This window comes from Saitoella complicata (assembly GCF_001661265.1).
Source record: "Saitoella complicata NRRL Y-17804 unplaced genomic scaffold SAICOscaffold_1, whole genome shotgun sequence".
NCBI lineage: Eukaryota > Fungi > Ascomycota > Saitoellomycetes > Saitoellales > Saitoellaceae > Saitoella > Saitoella complicata.
The window spans coordinates 761,960-777,128 of record NW_017566992.1 but is presented as its reverse complement, the minus strand read 5'-3'; the positions used below and the strand labels follow the sequence as shown (position 1 = coordinate 777,128).

The following is a 15,169-nucleotide window of genomic DNA, read 5'->3' as shown; positions in this document are numbered from 1 at the left end:
CACCCCCCGGGCCCCCTGATCGACCAGTACTCACAACCACGAACATTCTCCACCAACTGACCTTAACACACCGTCAACATCCCCTTGCAAATCTCTTCTGTTCTTCCTCTTTACCGAAGCTCTACAATTGCAATCAATCCAAATGCCCACCACCTCCCTCACAACCTCAACCCCCCACCGCTTTCCTCCAACCCCCCACCCAATTTTCGCCTCCCGCACAGCATTCACACCCTCCAATTCCTCCTCCTCCTCCTCTCTCACTACGTCACCTACATTACTCGCAACCCACCTCCTCCTCGACCCAACAAGAAAGGAGTTGACGCAATTAGCCGTTTACTACTCAGCCGGCGTCGATAGCAAGTTGGTTAGGAGCGCCGAAAAGGAGTTGGTCGTGTGTTTGCGTCTACTGTATCCAATCGTGTCAAAGCTTATTATATGCGTGCGCAGTCGATAGCTAAACGCGTCGTCCACCGCATCACCACCGACACCGAGCCACTGGCCCCGCTGTATGCGCTCCGTATCCCGCAAACAGACTGGATCCTGCATTTCCGTAAGTCGGTTTTATTCCAACCCAGTCGGGAGCTGAACACGACCTGCTGACAGATTCCTTACCGTGGACTCGACCGCTGAAATCTCTCAAACCCATCGTGATCATCCCCGTTGACGTCAACACCGCGGCAGGGTCAGAGATGGATTTGGGCGTGGATGAGGTGGAGGTGGAGGAGCGGGTTGAGTGTCGAGCGAGTCAATTTAAGTGGAGGATGGTTGTCGAGCATGTTTGAGGCGAGGATTTTACCGAATGTCGATACACATTTGTTCCATTAAGAAGAAAGCAGTTGCGAGCCCCCAGAAGTGAGGACACGAAGACGAAAGAGACGAACCAAAAGTAAAAACAGCCACAACCGACTGATAAACAGAACATTAAACAGCACACAATACCGTCCTTATCCCACTCATCCCCCTTCCCTCATCCCTCCCCCTTATTGCCCCACGCTCCTCCCATCACTCATCAAGGCTCCTCCCGTCGCCTAAGTAAAATGAGTAACAACCGGCACAATAATAACAACCAACAAAATAATCACCCCAACAATCAAACAAATCCTCATCCTCATATCCTTCCACCACATCTGTTTCCGGACGCGATTCGCACCACGACGGAAGCCTTGGGCGGATTGGGCAAGATTGTCGGTTTTGTCTTGGAGGGAGTCGAGGCGTTCGCCGCGTTCGGCTACTTTGTTGATGTTCTGGATAGGAGTTAGAACCAATTGCAACAAAGGTATGAGGAGCGATGGGAGGGTGTGTGTGGACTTCGTTATGGGTTCCAGGGGCCGCGTTTGACCCCCACCAAACACAGCCCTCCCCGTCCCAACCCGAACGGGACACAGCACACCCTACACACACCGCCTCACTCGAACTCATCAACGACAGTGACTCACCTCACGCATAATGCCAACAGTATCATCGATCTGCTGCTGAATCGCCGCAGTCTTCGGATTACCCTGTCTTCCACCCGCCGCCGCTCCAGCCGCAGGTGCACCGCTGGTTCCGGATCCCCCAGCTGCTGGGATATAAGGATCGTATGGCTCGGACATCGTAATTGTTTGGATTGGGATAATTGGGTGTTTGGAGTGTTTTGGTGTTTATGGGAGGGTGTGACGTTGGAGGTGCGCGTGGCGCAGCAGGGATACGATGTACGGCGCAGGGTTTGGCAGGGGACCCGTACGTACGGGGGGTCGGGCCGATCGAAGTCGGGAGAATGAAGGACGTGATTCATCAAAAAAGTCGAAACATATCGCATCTTCGGCTCAATCTGAATGCTTTCCCAAACTCTTTCTCGTCTTGATGAATGTTATCGGGCGTGACCGAGGTCAGGGAAGAACGATGCCCACGATCGCGGAACACGCGGTTGCACGTCTGCAATTGAGCCAAGAAGCTTAAACTTCCAAAGAAAAGTAGGTATATTGATATCAATGATATCGTGAGTATGACTTACTTTGAACCCCAAAACCAGAGAGCGGCAATGTACAACTGCTGGGCGCCCTGTACGCCAATATCTTCAGGGTCGGGGTTTGGTAGGCTTCCAATTTTTGGCAAACTCCAGAATATAGGATAGCGCCATACTTAAAGATTTCCCAACAATATTGGAGACACGGACCTCATTGACTATGAGAGTTGACCGATTGCCGAAGCGTACACCTGGCCGCGGGACAGAATAGAAAGCATGCCCTTGGCACTGCGATATGGTCGAGCAGCACAGCGCATAACCGTTCAAGAGTTCCTTATCGTCTCGGGGGACGAAGGGTTCATCTCACAGGTATCGCAATCGGTCCCTCCGATGAATGTTGAACGTGAAGATCTTTGACCTTCCATGGCCAAGCTTCACATACGAAAGATCAAGCGCTGCACGACATCACAGCACGCATATGGCATGTGAAGAAGGCTGAGTGGAGCATCGTGCGATTCACGAAGATCCCAGTGAAAGAATGAATTCTGTAGCACTACCAGGCACAGAACAGGTGTAGTGCCAACCACACTGCCTCAGATTCCCTTCATCCGTACCGGTATTCCGTGTCATCAGGCACATCAGCTGTGTAGGTTATCTGAGCGGAGACGCCAGCAACCGACCCTTCGCGGATAGCCTCAGCATACTTGCGATGTGTTTGCAGATCACTCAGCTAGTCCAGTCGGCATTCGAAGACCTGGGGCATCGTCATCCCCGTGTTCATCCTGACCATGAATGTTGAGTGGCTCGTGAACATTCAGGAGTCATTTTGGGACCGCAGCAACGCTAGTAGGGAAACAATTGCCGTTTGAGATGTGAGTTCTCTCGTCACATCGGTTCTTCGAGCACCTCAAATGTCGTTATGCCGTTCATTCTCTTTCGAGGTTCACTGTTGACGTTGGTCGGGCCCCTGCACTGGCTCCCCAACGTCAAGAACTATGTCTACAATCGAACCTCGAGCTATAAGGCCGTAAATGACAATGGGCTGTTACGTGACCGTTTCGATTGCTTTCTCTTCTTAATTGACTGGGAACAAGGCCCGTTTAGCCGGCATAGGGGTCATAACTCGATGTGATCTCCCATTATGTACACAGGCCAACAGGTACTTGCTTGTTTGGGGTGTGAGTAGTTCGATATGGTGTGTTTAACGCCTAACTGATAGCAGAATAAAAGATAAACATCCTCTTCACGTTCAATGGTGTCCATTGACACCGTTGGACCCATTGACGCCGTTCGTCGCGTGTGCATTCACCCCATTGGTCCCGTTCACACTCTTCTCGAAGTTGAAGTCAGCCGGAAGGCCGTTAATTGGCTTCTGGTTCATGAAGTACTTCCTCGTCAAGAACATCTCACGTACCCTCGGCAACGGCTTTCCCTCGCCAAACGCGTGTGCCTTCCCAATCAACGTCCTCCAACTCTTCCCAGGCGCGATCTTTCCAGAAATTGTGTTCCCCTCGGTTGTCTCCGCATTACACGGGACGATAAGCGCACGGCCGAGGATGGCTTCCATTCCTTGCATCGCGAACGTGACAGCTTCCTTCGCCGCGGATGGGATACCGGATTCATCGAGCGAGAGGACTCGAGCGCGTGGGAATGCGGATTGGATGTATTCGGTGACGTTGGGGTTGAGTGAGCCGCCTCCGCACATATGGATCTCGTCGATAACGGCACCACGCTCGGGTGCATAGCGGTGGTAATGCTCGACGATGTTCTGGGCCGTAATGCGAGTAATGGTAGCGACGGTATCATCGGGTGAGAGACCTCGAGCGAGGCAGTCATCGATAATGGCTTGCGCGTCACCGTCCCCGAAGACTTCGCGTCCGGTCGTCTTGGGAGGATCGTGCGTGCAGTAAGGGTGGTTGTGGAGGAAGTTGTCAACAATCTCCTGGCAGACAGTACCACGTTTACCCATTTCTCCGTCTTTGTCATATTCGCGTTCGCCGTTTGTAAAGTACCGCACCGCGGCATCAATGAAAATGTTGCCAGGGCCGCAGTCAAAGTCGGTCATGGTGTCGATGGAGCCGTCGGCATCGGAGGGAATGAAGCAGACGTTTGCGATGCCACCAATGTTTTGGCATGCAATGTACTTGGTCGGGTGGCGGAGCAAAAGCCCGTCGTAGAAACCAACGAGAGGAGCGCCTTGACGTCCGACGGCTTGTTCCGCCATACGGAAATCCGTGACTGTGGTGATTCCAGTCATGGCAGACATAACGGTTCCTTCCCCCATACACAACGCACTCTTGGTCTCACCCTCCTTCGGCATACTTAACAACCAGATCGTCTGACCATGGCTCCCGATCAAGTCGACAGCTTCGCGGGGGACGTTGTATTTCTGGCAGAATTCATTGGCGGCATCGGCAAACATTTGTCCGAGTTGGACGTTGATCTGGGACATCTCAGCGGGAGTGGTGGAGGTTTCGCGAAGCATTCGGAGCATGGGTTTCTTGATCCACTGAGGGACTTCGAGTTCGTCATATTGGATCAGCTCCATTTCCATAGGAGACTCGGGTGCTTCTTGTTTGAAGCGGCAGAGGCCGATGTCGATGCCATCCATGGCAGTACCGGAGTTCATCCCGAGTACGAGGAGGTCAAGAGGAGCCATGCTGGTTCTGTGTTTCCGTTGTAATGTGATGATGAGTGTTTACTGGAGTGTGAGAACACTTTGTAGAATTGATCTGGTTTGGTGAAGACTGACATTCTGTTGAGGAATGGGATTTTATGTGCGGAACTTCGCCAGGAAGCGGAGCAAGCGGAAGAATGGGAGTTCCACATACGACCCGGCTATTTTGTCGGAAGTCAGAGCGGTCCGCCAGCATCGCGAAAGGTCTCACCGGTTAAACGCTTCAACAACAGTCTCTCTTGCAACAGGCTGAATCCTTCGTCCTTTCCCCGCTCTTCACCACCCCGCCCACCTCTGGACACGGGTTGACTGATTCACCGCATTTGCAGACGGACAGCCTCGTACACCACGATGCAATGTACCGGCTAAAGCTTGCCCCGTAGTCATACTACCCACGCCTTGTGAAGAACGGTCGACATGTACCCCGCGCCCCGTGGGGCAACCGGGCTGCCATGCTGTGGTCCTCCTCGAAGCCCTTTGTTCCCTATTGGCATGGTTATGACGCAACGGGCAATTCGAACCTCTGATCCTCCCCGCTCTCTCCGGTTAATTTCAAAGACGTACAGATCGCTCGTTAATGCAACGGAATTGCTTCTCCGGGGAAGCAATTACAAGTGGCTATTCGCTGCGGATCTCGCGCGGCTCGCTCTACCGGATTGGCCGCCACAACCCTATACATACTAAGAGGGCCTCGAGGAACGATTCGAGGAACGATAATGCAAACGGATACCCCGCACCTCATGCAGGTTAATTACGATTGTTTCCTCGAGGTGACTCGGTGATCCGGTTTGCAGGTGATGGAGGGTCGATCCGACCGGTTAAAGGTCGAGTCATCACGGGTGCTTTGAGGGAATAGGCGGATGGAGCGAAGTTGTCCGCTGTCTCCGCACTTGTTCCGGCTGAACCAGTTCAGTCGTCTCGGGGATCGTAGTCCTCTCTGCTGCTGAAAAGGCCTTTGCGACGTCGCACGGATGCCTTGATTCATTGACATATCCTACGACTTTACGACATGGTCGCCATTATCCGCAAGTATTGTGATACCGACACTGACATCCGTGAGTACTTCCTTGAACTGAACGGTTATCTATTCGCTAACATCTTGGTCCAGCCTGGTCATCGACCGGCGACATCAACAGCTTTGCCCACTCAACCGCTCGCAAGCGCTGGCCTGTCATCCTCCAAGCCGCGATTGAAGATGTGAAAGAGACGCTCGTGACAAAGTCCGGAGCTACCAAGGATGAGGGCGAGGTGATTGTTCGTGAAATGACGAATGTGAAAGACGAGTGTGTTGCAGACGCTGCACTCACGTAAGTTCTTCTTGGGAAGCCGATATGAGCATATCGCTGACAACCTGCGCAGACCTCTCGACGACGATAACTCGAGCGACATCCACGACTTCAACAGGGAGATCGAAGTTCTCGGCCGTCCAACCTGGCTCAACTCTCCATGGCTCTTCTCCGAAAGCTACATGTACCGCCGCCTCCAAATCATCTTCGCCAAATCAACCTATTGGAAAGACTACGACATCTTCAAGCGCCAGAAAGACTCAACATTCCTAAAGTCCGGCGCAGCTGTCAAAGAGCTCACGCTTCGGTATTTGAACCTTGTCAAGGAGATGAAGGGGGCTAAGAACATGAGCGAGGATGCGAGGAAGTTGTTGTTCACTGAGATGGTTGAGATTTCGTTATGGGGTAATGCGACGGATCTTTCGCTTCTGACGAATTTGAGTTTGGAGGATATTCAGAGTCTTCAGGGAAAAGAGGCTATCAAGAGTATGTCAAATCTCTGCTTGCAGATCAACGCATGCTGACTGTCTGCGATAGACTCCCAGAAGAACATCGTCGTCAACGACACTGACGCTGTCTGGAAACTCATGAAGGACGTCAAAGGCGGTCAAATCGACGTCGTCCTCGACAATGCCGGCTTTGAACTCTTCGCAGACCTGATTTTCATCGCCTACCTCCTCGCAAGCGGCATCGCCTCCACCGTCATCCTCCGCCCCAAGAACTTTGGTTGGTTCGTCTCGGACGTGACGCCCGTCGACATCGAGTCTCTATTCAGCATGCTTCGTGACCCTAAATCGTTTGACTGTGACGCTGAGTCGCGTAGGGCGTTGGACACGCTCGCAGCCGAGCTGGAGGGACACTATCGCGCCGGCCGAATCGCTGTTCGCGTTGATGCTTTCTGGACGACAGCTCATCCATTCTGGCGCCTTCCTGTCTTGGACAGCGCCGCTGAGTTGTATGAAGCTTTAAAGAACAGTGATTTGGTTATCTATAAGGGCGATCTCAACTACCGCAAGCTGACCTCGGACGTAAGTCAGACTTTACGCTACCTTCGTGGTTGTAGCTAACATGTTTTTACAGGCACACTGGGCCAAAACAACGCCGTTCGTAGATGCAATTGGACCTATGGGACGTGGAAGTGGACTTCGCACTCTTGCTCTTAGGACATGCAAGGCGGATGTTTGCGTGGGTTTACCCTCTGAGGACAAAGAGAGGGAATTGCTTGAGGCAGATGGGAAGGCTTGGACATTCAATGGCAAATACGTGAGTCGTACTGATAATCATGAAATTATGAGCTACTAACGGAATGCGCGCAGGCTGTGATTTCCTACTTTGATGGGAAGGCGAAGTAGAGGGCAGGAGGTCAGAACGAGACCCACGCTATAAACGTTGGTTCAAGTTAGGGACGGTTTTCAGACTTATCCATTTCAATAATGACCGGTTAAATCACAATCGAATACCCATTGAAGAATTCTGCCTCGTTAACCCTTTTTACCAATGTAAACCCGGGTAAAACTGAAATTCCGTGAGCCTCCAGAACCAGGTGTCTCAAACCCCTCCTGAGAGGCTTAGTCCATCACCCGCTCGCCCATGCGCCTTTCCGGAGCGGAGAAAGCCCCACGGCGCTGAAGGCAAGGATCATCCACCCCCGGAAGGCCCGGCCGGAGATTGATGTGAACCAAAGCCTCGGGAGCAGATCGAGGTTGAATAGGCTAAAGTGATGGAAACTGCGGGTTGTAAAAGACTTTAGGCTAAAGCCAGAAAAGTCTTTGACTTCGATCTAGATACCCCACAGTAAGTCGTGCCCCTCATACGTACCCCACAAAGTAATCGCGTGGAGCGTATGAGTCCTCGGTGGAGTACACCACTGTATAAAGCTTGGGGAACCCAAGACTACTTACATGACATCAGTAGCCAACACCCATCTCAAAATCAGTTTAACAGCAATCATCTCAATATGATCCGGGGCTTCTGGCGTAGGCTTTCCGGGAAGCACTTGCTTGCCCTCCTCAACATCGTCGCTGCACTAGCCATTAACTTCGAAGGTCTTGCACAAGGTCCGTTGAAACTGCACAGTCATAGCTCGTTGCCTAGCTTTTTTTTGCTGACGTATATTTGGGTAGGTGTGATGGGCTCGGTCAACGTCTCGCCCGAATACATCGTGAGAAATCTTGGCCCCCCGCGCGGACGTCCGCACGCTAACATCTTTGGCAGGAGCGCATGCAACTGGGAAGTAACGGAGTCGTTCACGACCCTACGAGGCAGGGTGGAATCGTTTGTATCTATTACCTCGGAGCTTTGTTTGGAGGTTTCTGGGCTGGTTAGTGAACAACCCTTCACCCGTATAGCTAGCAAGCTGGTAGAAGCTCACCGCTGATATAGGCCACGTCGCCGACAAATATGGCCGTATCAAAGGTATCCTTGCCGGTTGCTTCTGGTGCATCATCGGTGCTGCCCTTCAAAGTGCCGCTCAAAACCTCAACATGATGCTCTGCGCTCGCGTCATCACCGGCGTTGGGGTTGGTTACCTCATGTGTATCGTCCCCGCTTGGTCCGCTGAAATCGCCGCCGCGCATTCCCGTGGGAAATTCATCACCATCACCTTTTTGGCCAACTTCATCGGGATTACGACGGCTTCTTGGTTAGGTTATGGTATCTCGCATAGCGATATCGGCGGGGGTCAGTTTAGATGGAGGTTCGTGTTGGCATTCCAGATGTTGCCCTGTTTCCCATTGGCGCTGGGCGTCCTTTTGCTGCCTGAATCGCCTAGAGTAAGTAGTCAAATCTCTTCATGTTGTGCAAGGGATCTAACCAACTCTCATAGTGGCTTATCAAAATGGGTCGCAAAGAAGAAGCCCTGGAGATCATCGCCAAGCTCCGTGGAAACGACAACCCAGACCACCCCGTCGCACGCGCCGAGTTCGACGAAATTGTCACCATGGTCGAACTCGAAAACAAGGATCAGAACATCTCGTACTGGCGTATGTTCCTCGGTACCGACTCAGGCGACATTCACCTCGCTCGCCGTATCCAATTGTCCTTCTGGTTGCAGGTCATGATGCAATATGGCACTGGAATCGCCGCGGTCGTCATCTATTCTGCAACAATCTTCCGCACCGCAGGCTTCGACGACGACAAATCCAACTGGCTATCCGCTTTGTGCAACACGGTCGGCATCTTCGGCACCGCCGTCGCAGCCTTCACCCTCGACAAAGTCGGACGTCGACGAACCCTGTTCTGGGGCGCTGTCGTGTTGGCAATCATCCATTTCGCAATCGGCGGTCTCTCCCGTGCTGCGATTAACCAGCCTCAGAACGCGGCGGCATTGGGTACAGGTGCCGCCGCCTGCGTTTTCATCTACCTTTTCTTTTTCTCCTCGACTTGGCTCATGATCCCTTTCATCTACCCCACCGAAATCTTCCCTACCCACCTCCGCGCAAAAGGAAACGCATTCGGCGTCGCAGGCTGGGCTGTAGGCTTCGGTGGTGGTTCACTGCTCGTCCCGATCATGTTTGCCGGTATTGGTGAGAAGACCTTTTACGTGTTTGGTGCTGCGATGTTTGCGTGGATTCCGGTTATTTATGTGTTCTTTCCGGAGACGGCGAAGAGGAGTTTGGAGAGTGTTGATATGTTGTTTGCGTCTAAGAGTCCGTTTACGTGGGATGAGGAGAAGGAGTATGCGAGGAGGGTGGAGGAGTTGAGGATCAGGATGGCGGAGAGGGGAGAGAAGCCGTTGGGTGGGCGTGACGTGGAGGGCTTGGGGAAGATGAGTGTTGTGCACGAAGAGAATGTCAGTGAGGCCTCTAGCAAGTGAAGATATAATCTTGGTGTGGCAAGAGGTGTACGATAGTGCGTTTTGCTCGTTTCTGTATGTTGGGAGGATACCGTTCGTTAAAGTTACGATAGTTCAGTACACGATCCAGTTGAAATTGTCAATCGATATGTGGACCCCAAAAATGATTTTATGCCCACAACCCAGGTATGTTACACTTTACTCCTTCATCTACGCATATCGGCAGGTTGTGTCGTGTTCAACGCTGTTTGTTGTCAATAACCTGGATGAAGAATGTAAGAAAGCGTATTTTCCCATCGGTGATCAACAGGTATTGATTGTATTGGATATCTTCACCCAACAACTCGTCGCGGTTAACAATACCAACGTTCTCATTTCTCTTGTGATATATGAATCTCCTGTTTTACCATCCCACCACCCCTTGTAACCCCGTAGCCTTAAGCTACTTCTGATGAACATTGACAGCAGGAACGATCAACCTCTCCCCACTCCCCATCAACGGAATACCATCAAACTCTCCCACACCCAACGCCAAATTCAAGTTCTGCAAACACTGCGTAGCAGCACCCTTCAACAAGTTATCAATCGTCGCAACAACAACAACGCGGTCCCCAGCCTGGTTAACGCCGAATCCACCAATCCTGACACCGTGTTGACCGGCGATGTCCTTGACCGAAGGTTCCTCGCCGATGATTTCGACGAGTTTCTCGGAGGCGTAGAATTCGGTGTAGAGGTTCCTGATCTCGCGGGAGGTCATGGTCTTAGCGAGGGGGATCGAGACCGTGAGCGAGATACCCTGGAACCATTGTCCGACGTGAGGGATGAACGCGACTTTCGAGCCTAGACGGTGGGAGATTTCGCGTTCGTGGATGTGGTCGGTGAGGGAGTATGGGATTAAATTGTCCTGAAGGTTGGTGGTGTCGTTTTTCGGGGATGGTTTAGTTCCTGCTCCAGAGTATCCGGAGACACCGAAGACCGTGGGTGGGGAGGAGAGGTGAGGGATTAGTGGTGCCAATGCGAGCTGGGCGCCTGTTGCGTAACATCCTGGGTTGGAGATGAGGGTCGCTTGTGAGATCTTTGAGCGGTCGTTGAGTTCGGGGAGACCGTAGATCCAGTTGGTGTCACGGGGTTCGTCGAATCGGTAATCGGCACTCAAATCAACCACAACAGAGTTCTTCTTTCCGGCCTTCTTGGCACCCGCCAAAACAGACTCAACCATAGGCTTGCAGACACCGTTAGGAAGTGCCATAACCCACGCATCGACCTCACCCTCCGCTTCCATGTTCTTGATGTCCTCGGGGGAGAGGTTGGAGTAGGTGATCTGGGCTTTGGAGTAGCCATCCAAAGGCTTTCCGGCGAGTTCACGGGAGGAGACGTGGGAGATGACGAGAGAGGGGTGGGCATTGACGAGGGAGATGAGGGCTTGGCCGGTGTAACCGCGGGCACCGATCAAGGCGATCTTCTTCTCGGCCTCGGCGACGGCGGAGGTGGAGAAGGCCCTGGTTGAGGGAGCGACGTTGCGCAAGGATCGGAGGACACTGGACCTGAACATGGTAGCTGTTGGGGGTGTCGGTGTACGTGTTGCCGTTCGAGGTCGAACTTAAAGTTGAGGATGTGCAGGTGCGAGCGGAGAGATAGCGGCTGATAAGCGGCACTTGTGGGGAGGTGGAGAAGGACGAAGGAGGGTCAATTTGGAGTTAAAGCAAGGCTGTATTCTCATCATAAATCATAAAAACCCCGTCGCTTTTGCTATCCTCCTCTTCCTTGGGTATCTTATCAGATCTTATCGCACTGCACCATGGATGACTCGCGCTCGACCGTCTGCAAGCTTGAACCGCACAAAAAAGTAGAAGACCTACTCCACCCTCCTCTCCACTCATTTTCTACATATCGAATGCTCGCCATCAAGCGCGCAGCATTCCAGGTCTCGGCCAAGGCGGAGACCTTCTCCGCCATCGCAAAAGCTCGCCAGATCAAGTTTTCTCGTTGTTTGTCGGTCCAGGCACACCCCCGTTCCGCCGACTCCGATCGCAGCACGATCATCAAGCTCTTGTCGAGCATTGGGTCGAAGAAGGAGGTTGAACAGTATTTGCGTCAGTTCTCGTCTGTTGACTCGCAGAAGTTCGCGGTGATCAAGGTGGGAGGAGCGTGTATCGCCGATCCTACCGAGCGCAACCTCTTGGCCAACCAGCTTTCCTTCTTGAACCAGGTTGGATTGTACCCCATCGTCATTCACGGTGCTGGACCCCAGCTCAACAAGCTCCTCGAGGAGGCGGGCGTTGAGCCCCAATATGAGGGCGGTATTCGCATCACGGACAAGAAGACTCTTGAAGTCGCCCGCAAGGTCTTCTTGGAGGAGAACCTCAAGCTTGTCGAGGCTTTGGAGTCCATGGGAACCCGCGCCCGTCCCATTCCCAACGGTGTCTTCCGTGGTGAGTACCTCGACAAAGATCTCTACCAATACGTCGGTAAAATCACCTCTGTCGACAAAGCCGCTATCGAGTCCTCCATCCGCGCTGGGGCTCTCCCTATCTTGACTTCGTTGGCCGAGACTCCTTCAGGTCAAATCTTGAACGTCAACGCTGATGTCGCGGCTGGAGAGTTGGCCCGCGCGATCCAACCCATGAAAATCATCTACCTCAACGACAAGGGCGGTCTCCTCAACGGCACCACCGGCGAGAAAATCTCCGTCATCAACCTCGATGAGGAATGGGACGCACTCACCAAGGAACCTTGGTTCAAATTCGGCACCCGTCTCAAGATCAAGGAAATCAAGGATTTATTGGAGACGTTGCCCAGGAGCTCTAGTGTCGCAATCATCAGCACGGGCGACTTGCAGAAAGAGTTGTTCACGGATTCGGGCGCGGGTACCCTCATCAGACTAGGAAACAAGTTGTGCACGTGGAAGACCCAGGAAGAGCTCCCGGCAAACTTGGGCGAGATCTTGGCTGAGCGCACCCCCAACTCGGGAACCATCTTCGCAGCACTCGACGCCGCTCCCTCATTCACTTCCTACGGCGACGAAGGCCTCGAAGTCTTTGCTGCCGTCGCTCCCCCCACCTCCTCCGCCCCCTCCAAACTCCTCGCCTTCACCCCCTCCAAAACCGGATGGCTCAACAACGTCGCCGACAATGTCTGGTCCCTCATCCGCAAGAACCACGAGAGCTTGGTCTGGTTCGTTGAGGAAAGCGATGAGAACTGTGCCTGGTGGTTCGGAAAGAGTGAGGGAAGTTATGTGAAGGATGGGAAGGTCATGTTTTGGTATGGGGTTAGGGGTGAGAGCGTAGGGGAGTTGATTGGACAGTTTGAGAGGGGGGAGTTGAAGGTTTAGGTTACGGGCGTACGATATGTGTAGACGAGGGGGTAAAAGTGTGACATACCTGGGTAGGTGGCATTAATACTATTTTGGATTACAAACATCTACAGCTGTTCCTTCGCTCTCACACCCATTCTCCAAGCTTCAAGCGTACCTAAATGCACAGAATCGAGGCCCGTGTAAAGAGTGCTTAGATGCATTCTCGCGTTTCCGAAGTCAGCTAGCCCAAAAGTCTACGTTACTCCACAGAACCTCGCTTTCACAGAGTGTACACAAACCACAACCTGAACCCCATACACCCTCAGTAAATCTTCTGCGATGCCTCCAAAACCTGCCAAACGTCCGGAGGCACCACCGGTAGACGTGGCTGACCCCTCATCGGCGGACCTACAAGCCCACGACGCAACCCTCCTCCACCTTCTCCTCCACCGCAACAAAAACCAACATCGTCAAGCGCATTGGTGGCGATACGCCGTTATGCTCCGGAAGGTGTTAGGAGCTTTACAAAGTGCTGAAGATGATGCAGCAGGAGAGGCGCAGAAAGAGAGGATGAGGAGGATTGTGCCGGATGCGTATGCGGCATTTACGGGGTTGATTGCGCATGGGCAGTATCCGAAGCTAGGCATGGTGTTGTTAGGTGTACTTGGGCGTACATATTCCTCTATCGGGCCTGGATCTGAATCCGAGGGGGCTCTTGAGCTTGAGGTTACGGTGGATGAGATGGATGTCGACCCGGAGGATGCGGTGCTGGGCGATGATTTGGGCGAAGTCCTCTCTCGCCCTCTCGACCACGAGATTCTGGATTTTGGCGAAGCGATCGCAAGGAGAGATGACGATGCGGAGGTCTTGGTTGATGAGGCGATGGTGGATAGCCCTGTTCTTACCGCTGCTGCTGCGAAGGAATTGGAGACGATTCCGGCCATACCAGAGATTGCGGATGAAAAAGTGAAGGAGAAGGTGAAAGGCACGAAGAGACAAAGTGATTATGCTGCTACTGAGGCACCGGCCGTGAAGAAAAAGAAGAACGTGCTTGGAGCTACAGTGGCGGGTGAAGTCAAAGCGAAGAGCAATGATGGCCTGGTCAAGAAGAAGAAAAAAGTTGAAGGAGCGGTGAAGGGGACTATGGCGGGATTGGTCAAAAAGAAGAAAAAGGTCAACAAGGACGACATCGACGACATCTTCGGGTGAAGGAGCGAAGTAGGGTGGAATTGCAGATGACTGCGACCATTGGGCGAATAGCGGAAGTGGAGCCGCACTCAGTGCCCCCGTGCATCCTACTCGGCGGTTCAACGACTGACTTTATCGGCGACGTTGCGCACGCTTGGGGTGTTCGTGGTTGCGTGCACGTGCATCATCACTTCCTGGGAGTACCGTCATCGGAGGAGAGCATTGTCAGTCCATACACGGTACGTTCGCGATCGCAACAAGGTCATAAGCATATCGAGCTGATGCGCTCAGGGACCGGCCACACCCGGTGCTTGAAAGGTTGCATGCCTGTGCGAGCAGCATGTTGTGTTTTGGAACGCTTGCTACAGCAGCAAGCGTGATGCTCAAGGAGTGGCATATTTCCGGCCCTCGGCACCTCCGTCATCCATCAGCATGTTCTAGGCTCCAAATCGAAAAGCTTGGTATCGGATCGATTCGGATCCGGGCCATGGCCATGGCATGGCCATGGTCACTTCATGGAGACGCGCCGGCCTGTCCCTATGAGGTGAGTCAGGCTGTAAGAGTCTTCAAGATGTATGGCGGACCATCTACTGTGTTACCTACGTGAAATTATTGGTTTCATGGTTGACTGGAGGCGCGCTGCTGCAGCGGGAGGCGTGCGCAACATGCCGTAACCCGCCATGACGGTTTCGATCCGCGTAATTTGATCGGTACTGGCGGAAGAGGGCGAGGATCGGGACAGCGTACCAGTTGGGGAGGATTATGGAGGACGAAAGGCGACGAACTCTACATCCTCACTTGACGCAAGTGTCGTGGGGAGCGTGAGGAGGAGTTCTCTTCTCCACATCGCAAAAGTCCAAAGATCCCTTCCGCGAGGCCAACCTCGCTTCGGCTACTATTACCGTCATCCCCGCTGTTGATGTAAGCATATTATCTCTTTCCAATCACCGTGGCTAAATCTCAGCTTGTCAGGTTGCAGTCATGC

At 52.9% G+C, this 15,169-nt stretch overlaps 7 protein-coding genes across 7 annotated transcripts; 4 read left to right on the top strand and 3 right to left on the bottom strand.

Moving 5' to 3' along the window:
• Positions 1-985: 985 nt before the first annotated feature.
• On the bottom strand, positions 986-1,592 carry SAICODRAFT_16311 (synaptobrevin; the record flags this gene model as incomplete). Its single annotated transcript, XM_019165639.1, has 2 exons — positions 986-1,244; positions 1,437-1,592. The coding sequence occupies 2 exons, from the start codon at positions 1,590-1,592 to the stop codon at positions 1,029-1,031; spliced, it is 372 nt and encodes a 123-aa protein (XP_019027405.1). The 3' UTR covers positions 986-1,028.
• Positions 1,593-3,144: 1,552 nt separating this feature from the next.
• Positions 3,145-4,675, bottom strand: SAICODRAFT_63345 (UPF0075 domain protein). Its single transcript, XM_019169983.1, has one exon. It carries the CDS (start codon positions 4,602-4,604, stop codon positions 3,195-3,197), a length of 1,410 nt encoding a protein of 469 aa, XP_019027404.1. The 5' UTR covers positions 4,605-4,675; the 3' UTR covers positions 3,145-3,194.
• Positions 4,676-5,631: 956 nt separating this feature from the next.
• SAICODRAFT_22675 (DUF89 domain-containing protein) lies at positions 5,632-7,260 on the top strand (the record flags this gene model as incomplete). The annotated part of the gene is made up of 6 exons (XM_019166621.1): positions 5,632-5,677; positions 5,731-5,929; positions 5,982-6,394; positions 6,446-6,936; positions 6,989-7,171; positions 7,225-7,260. The coding sequence occupies 6 exons, from the start codon at positions 5,632-5,634 to the stop codon at positions 7,258-7,260; spliced, it is 1,368 nt and encodes a 455-aa protein (XP_019027403.1).
• A 605-nt stretch (positions 7,261-7,865) lies between these two features.
• SAICODRAFT_32720 (putative MFS sugar transporter) lies at positions 7,866-9,803 on the top strand (the record flags this gene model as incomplete). Its single annotated transcript, XM_019168224.1, has 6 exons — positions 7,866-7,965; positions 8,032-8,069; positions 8,123-8,228; positions 8,291-8,679; positions 8,733-9,596; positions 9,789-9,803. 6 exons carry the CDS (start codon positions 7,866-7,868, stop codon positions 9,801-9,803), a joined length of 1,512 nt encoding a protein of 503 aa, XP_019027402.1.
• Positions 9,804-10,143: 340 nt separating this feature from the next.
• On the bottom strand, positions 10,144-11,253 carry SAICODRAFT_51306 (putative acetylglutamate kinase; the record flags this gene model as incomplete). The annotated part of the gene is made up of 1 exon (XM_019169049.1): positions 10,144-11,253. The coding sequence occupies one exon, from the start codon at positions 11,251-11,253 to the stop codon at positions 10,144-10,146; it is 1,110 nt and encodes a 369-aa protein (XP_019027401.1).
• Positions 11,254-11,499: 246 nt separating this feature from the next.
• SAICODRAFT_32718 (acetylglutamate kinase) lies at positions 11,500-13,076 on the top strand (the record flags this gene model as incomplete). The annotated part of the gene is made up of 3 exons (XM_019168223.1): positions 11,500-11,625; positions 11,704-12,976; positions 13,057-13,076. 3 exons carry the CDS (start codon positions 11,500-11,502, stop codon positions 13,074-13,076), a joined length of 1,419 nt encoding a protein of 472 aa, XP_019027400.1.
• A 259-nt stretch (positions 13,077-13,335) lies between these two features.
• SAICODRAFT_22671 (uncharacterized protein) lies at positions 13,336-14,205 on the top strand (the record flags this gene model as incomplete). The annotated part of the gene is made up of 1 exon (XM_019166620.1): positions 13,336-14,205. The coding sequence occupies one exon, from the start codon at positions 13,336-13,338 to the stop codon at positions 14,203-14,205; it is 870 nt and encodes a 289-aa protein (XP_019027399.1).
• Between the last annotated feature and the right edge of the window lie 964 nt (positions 14,206-15,169).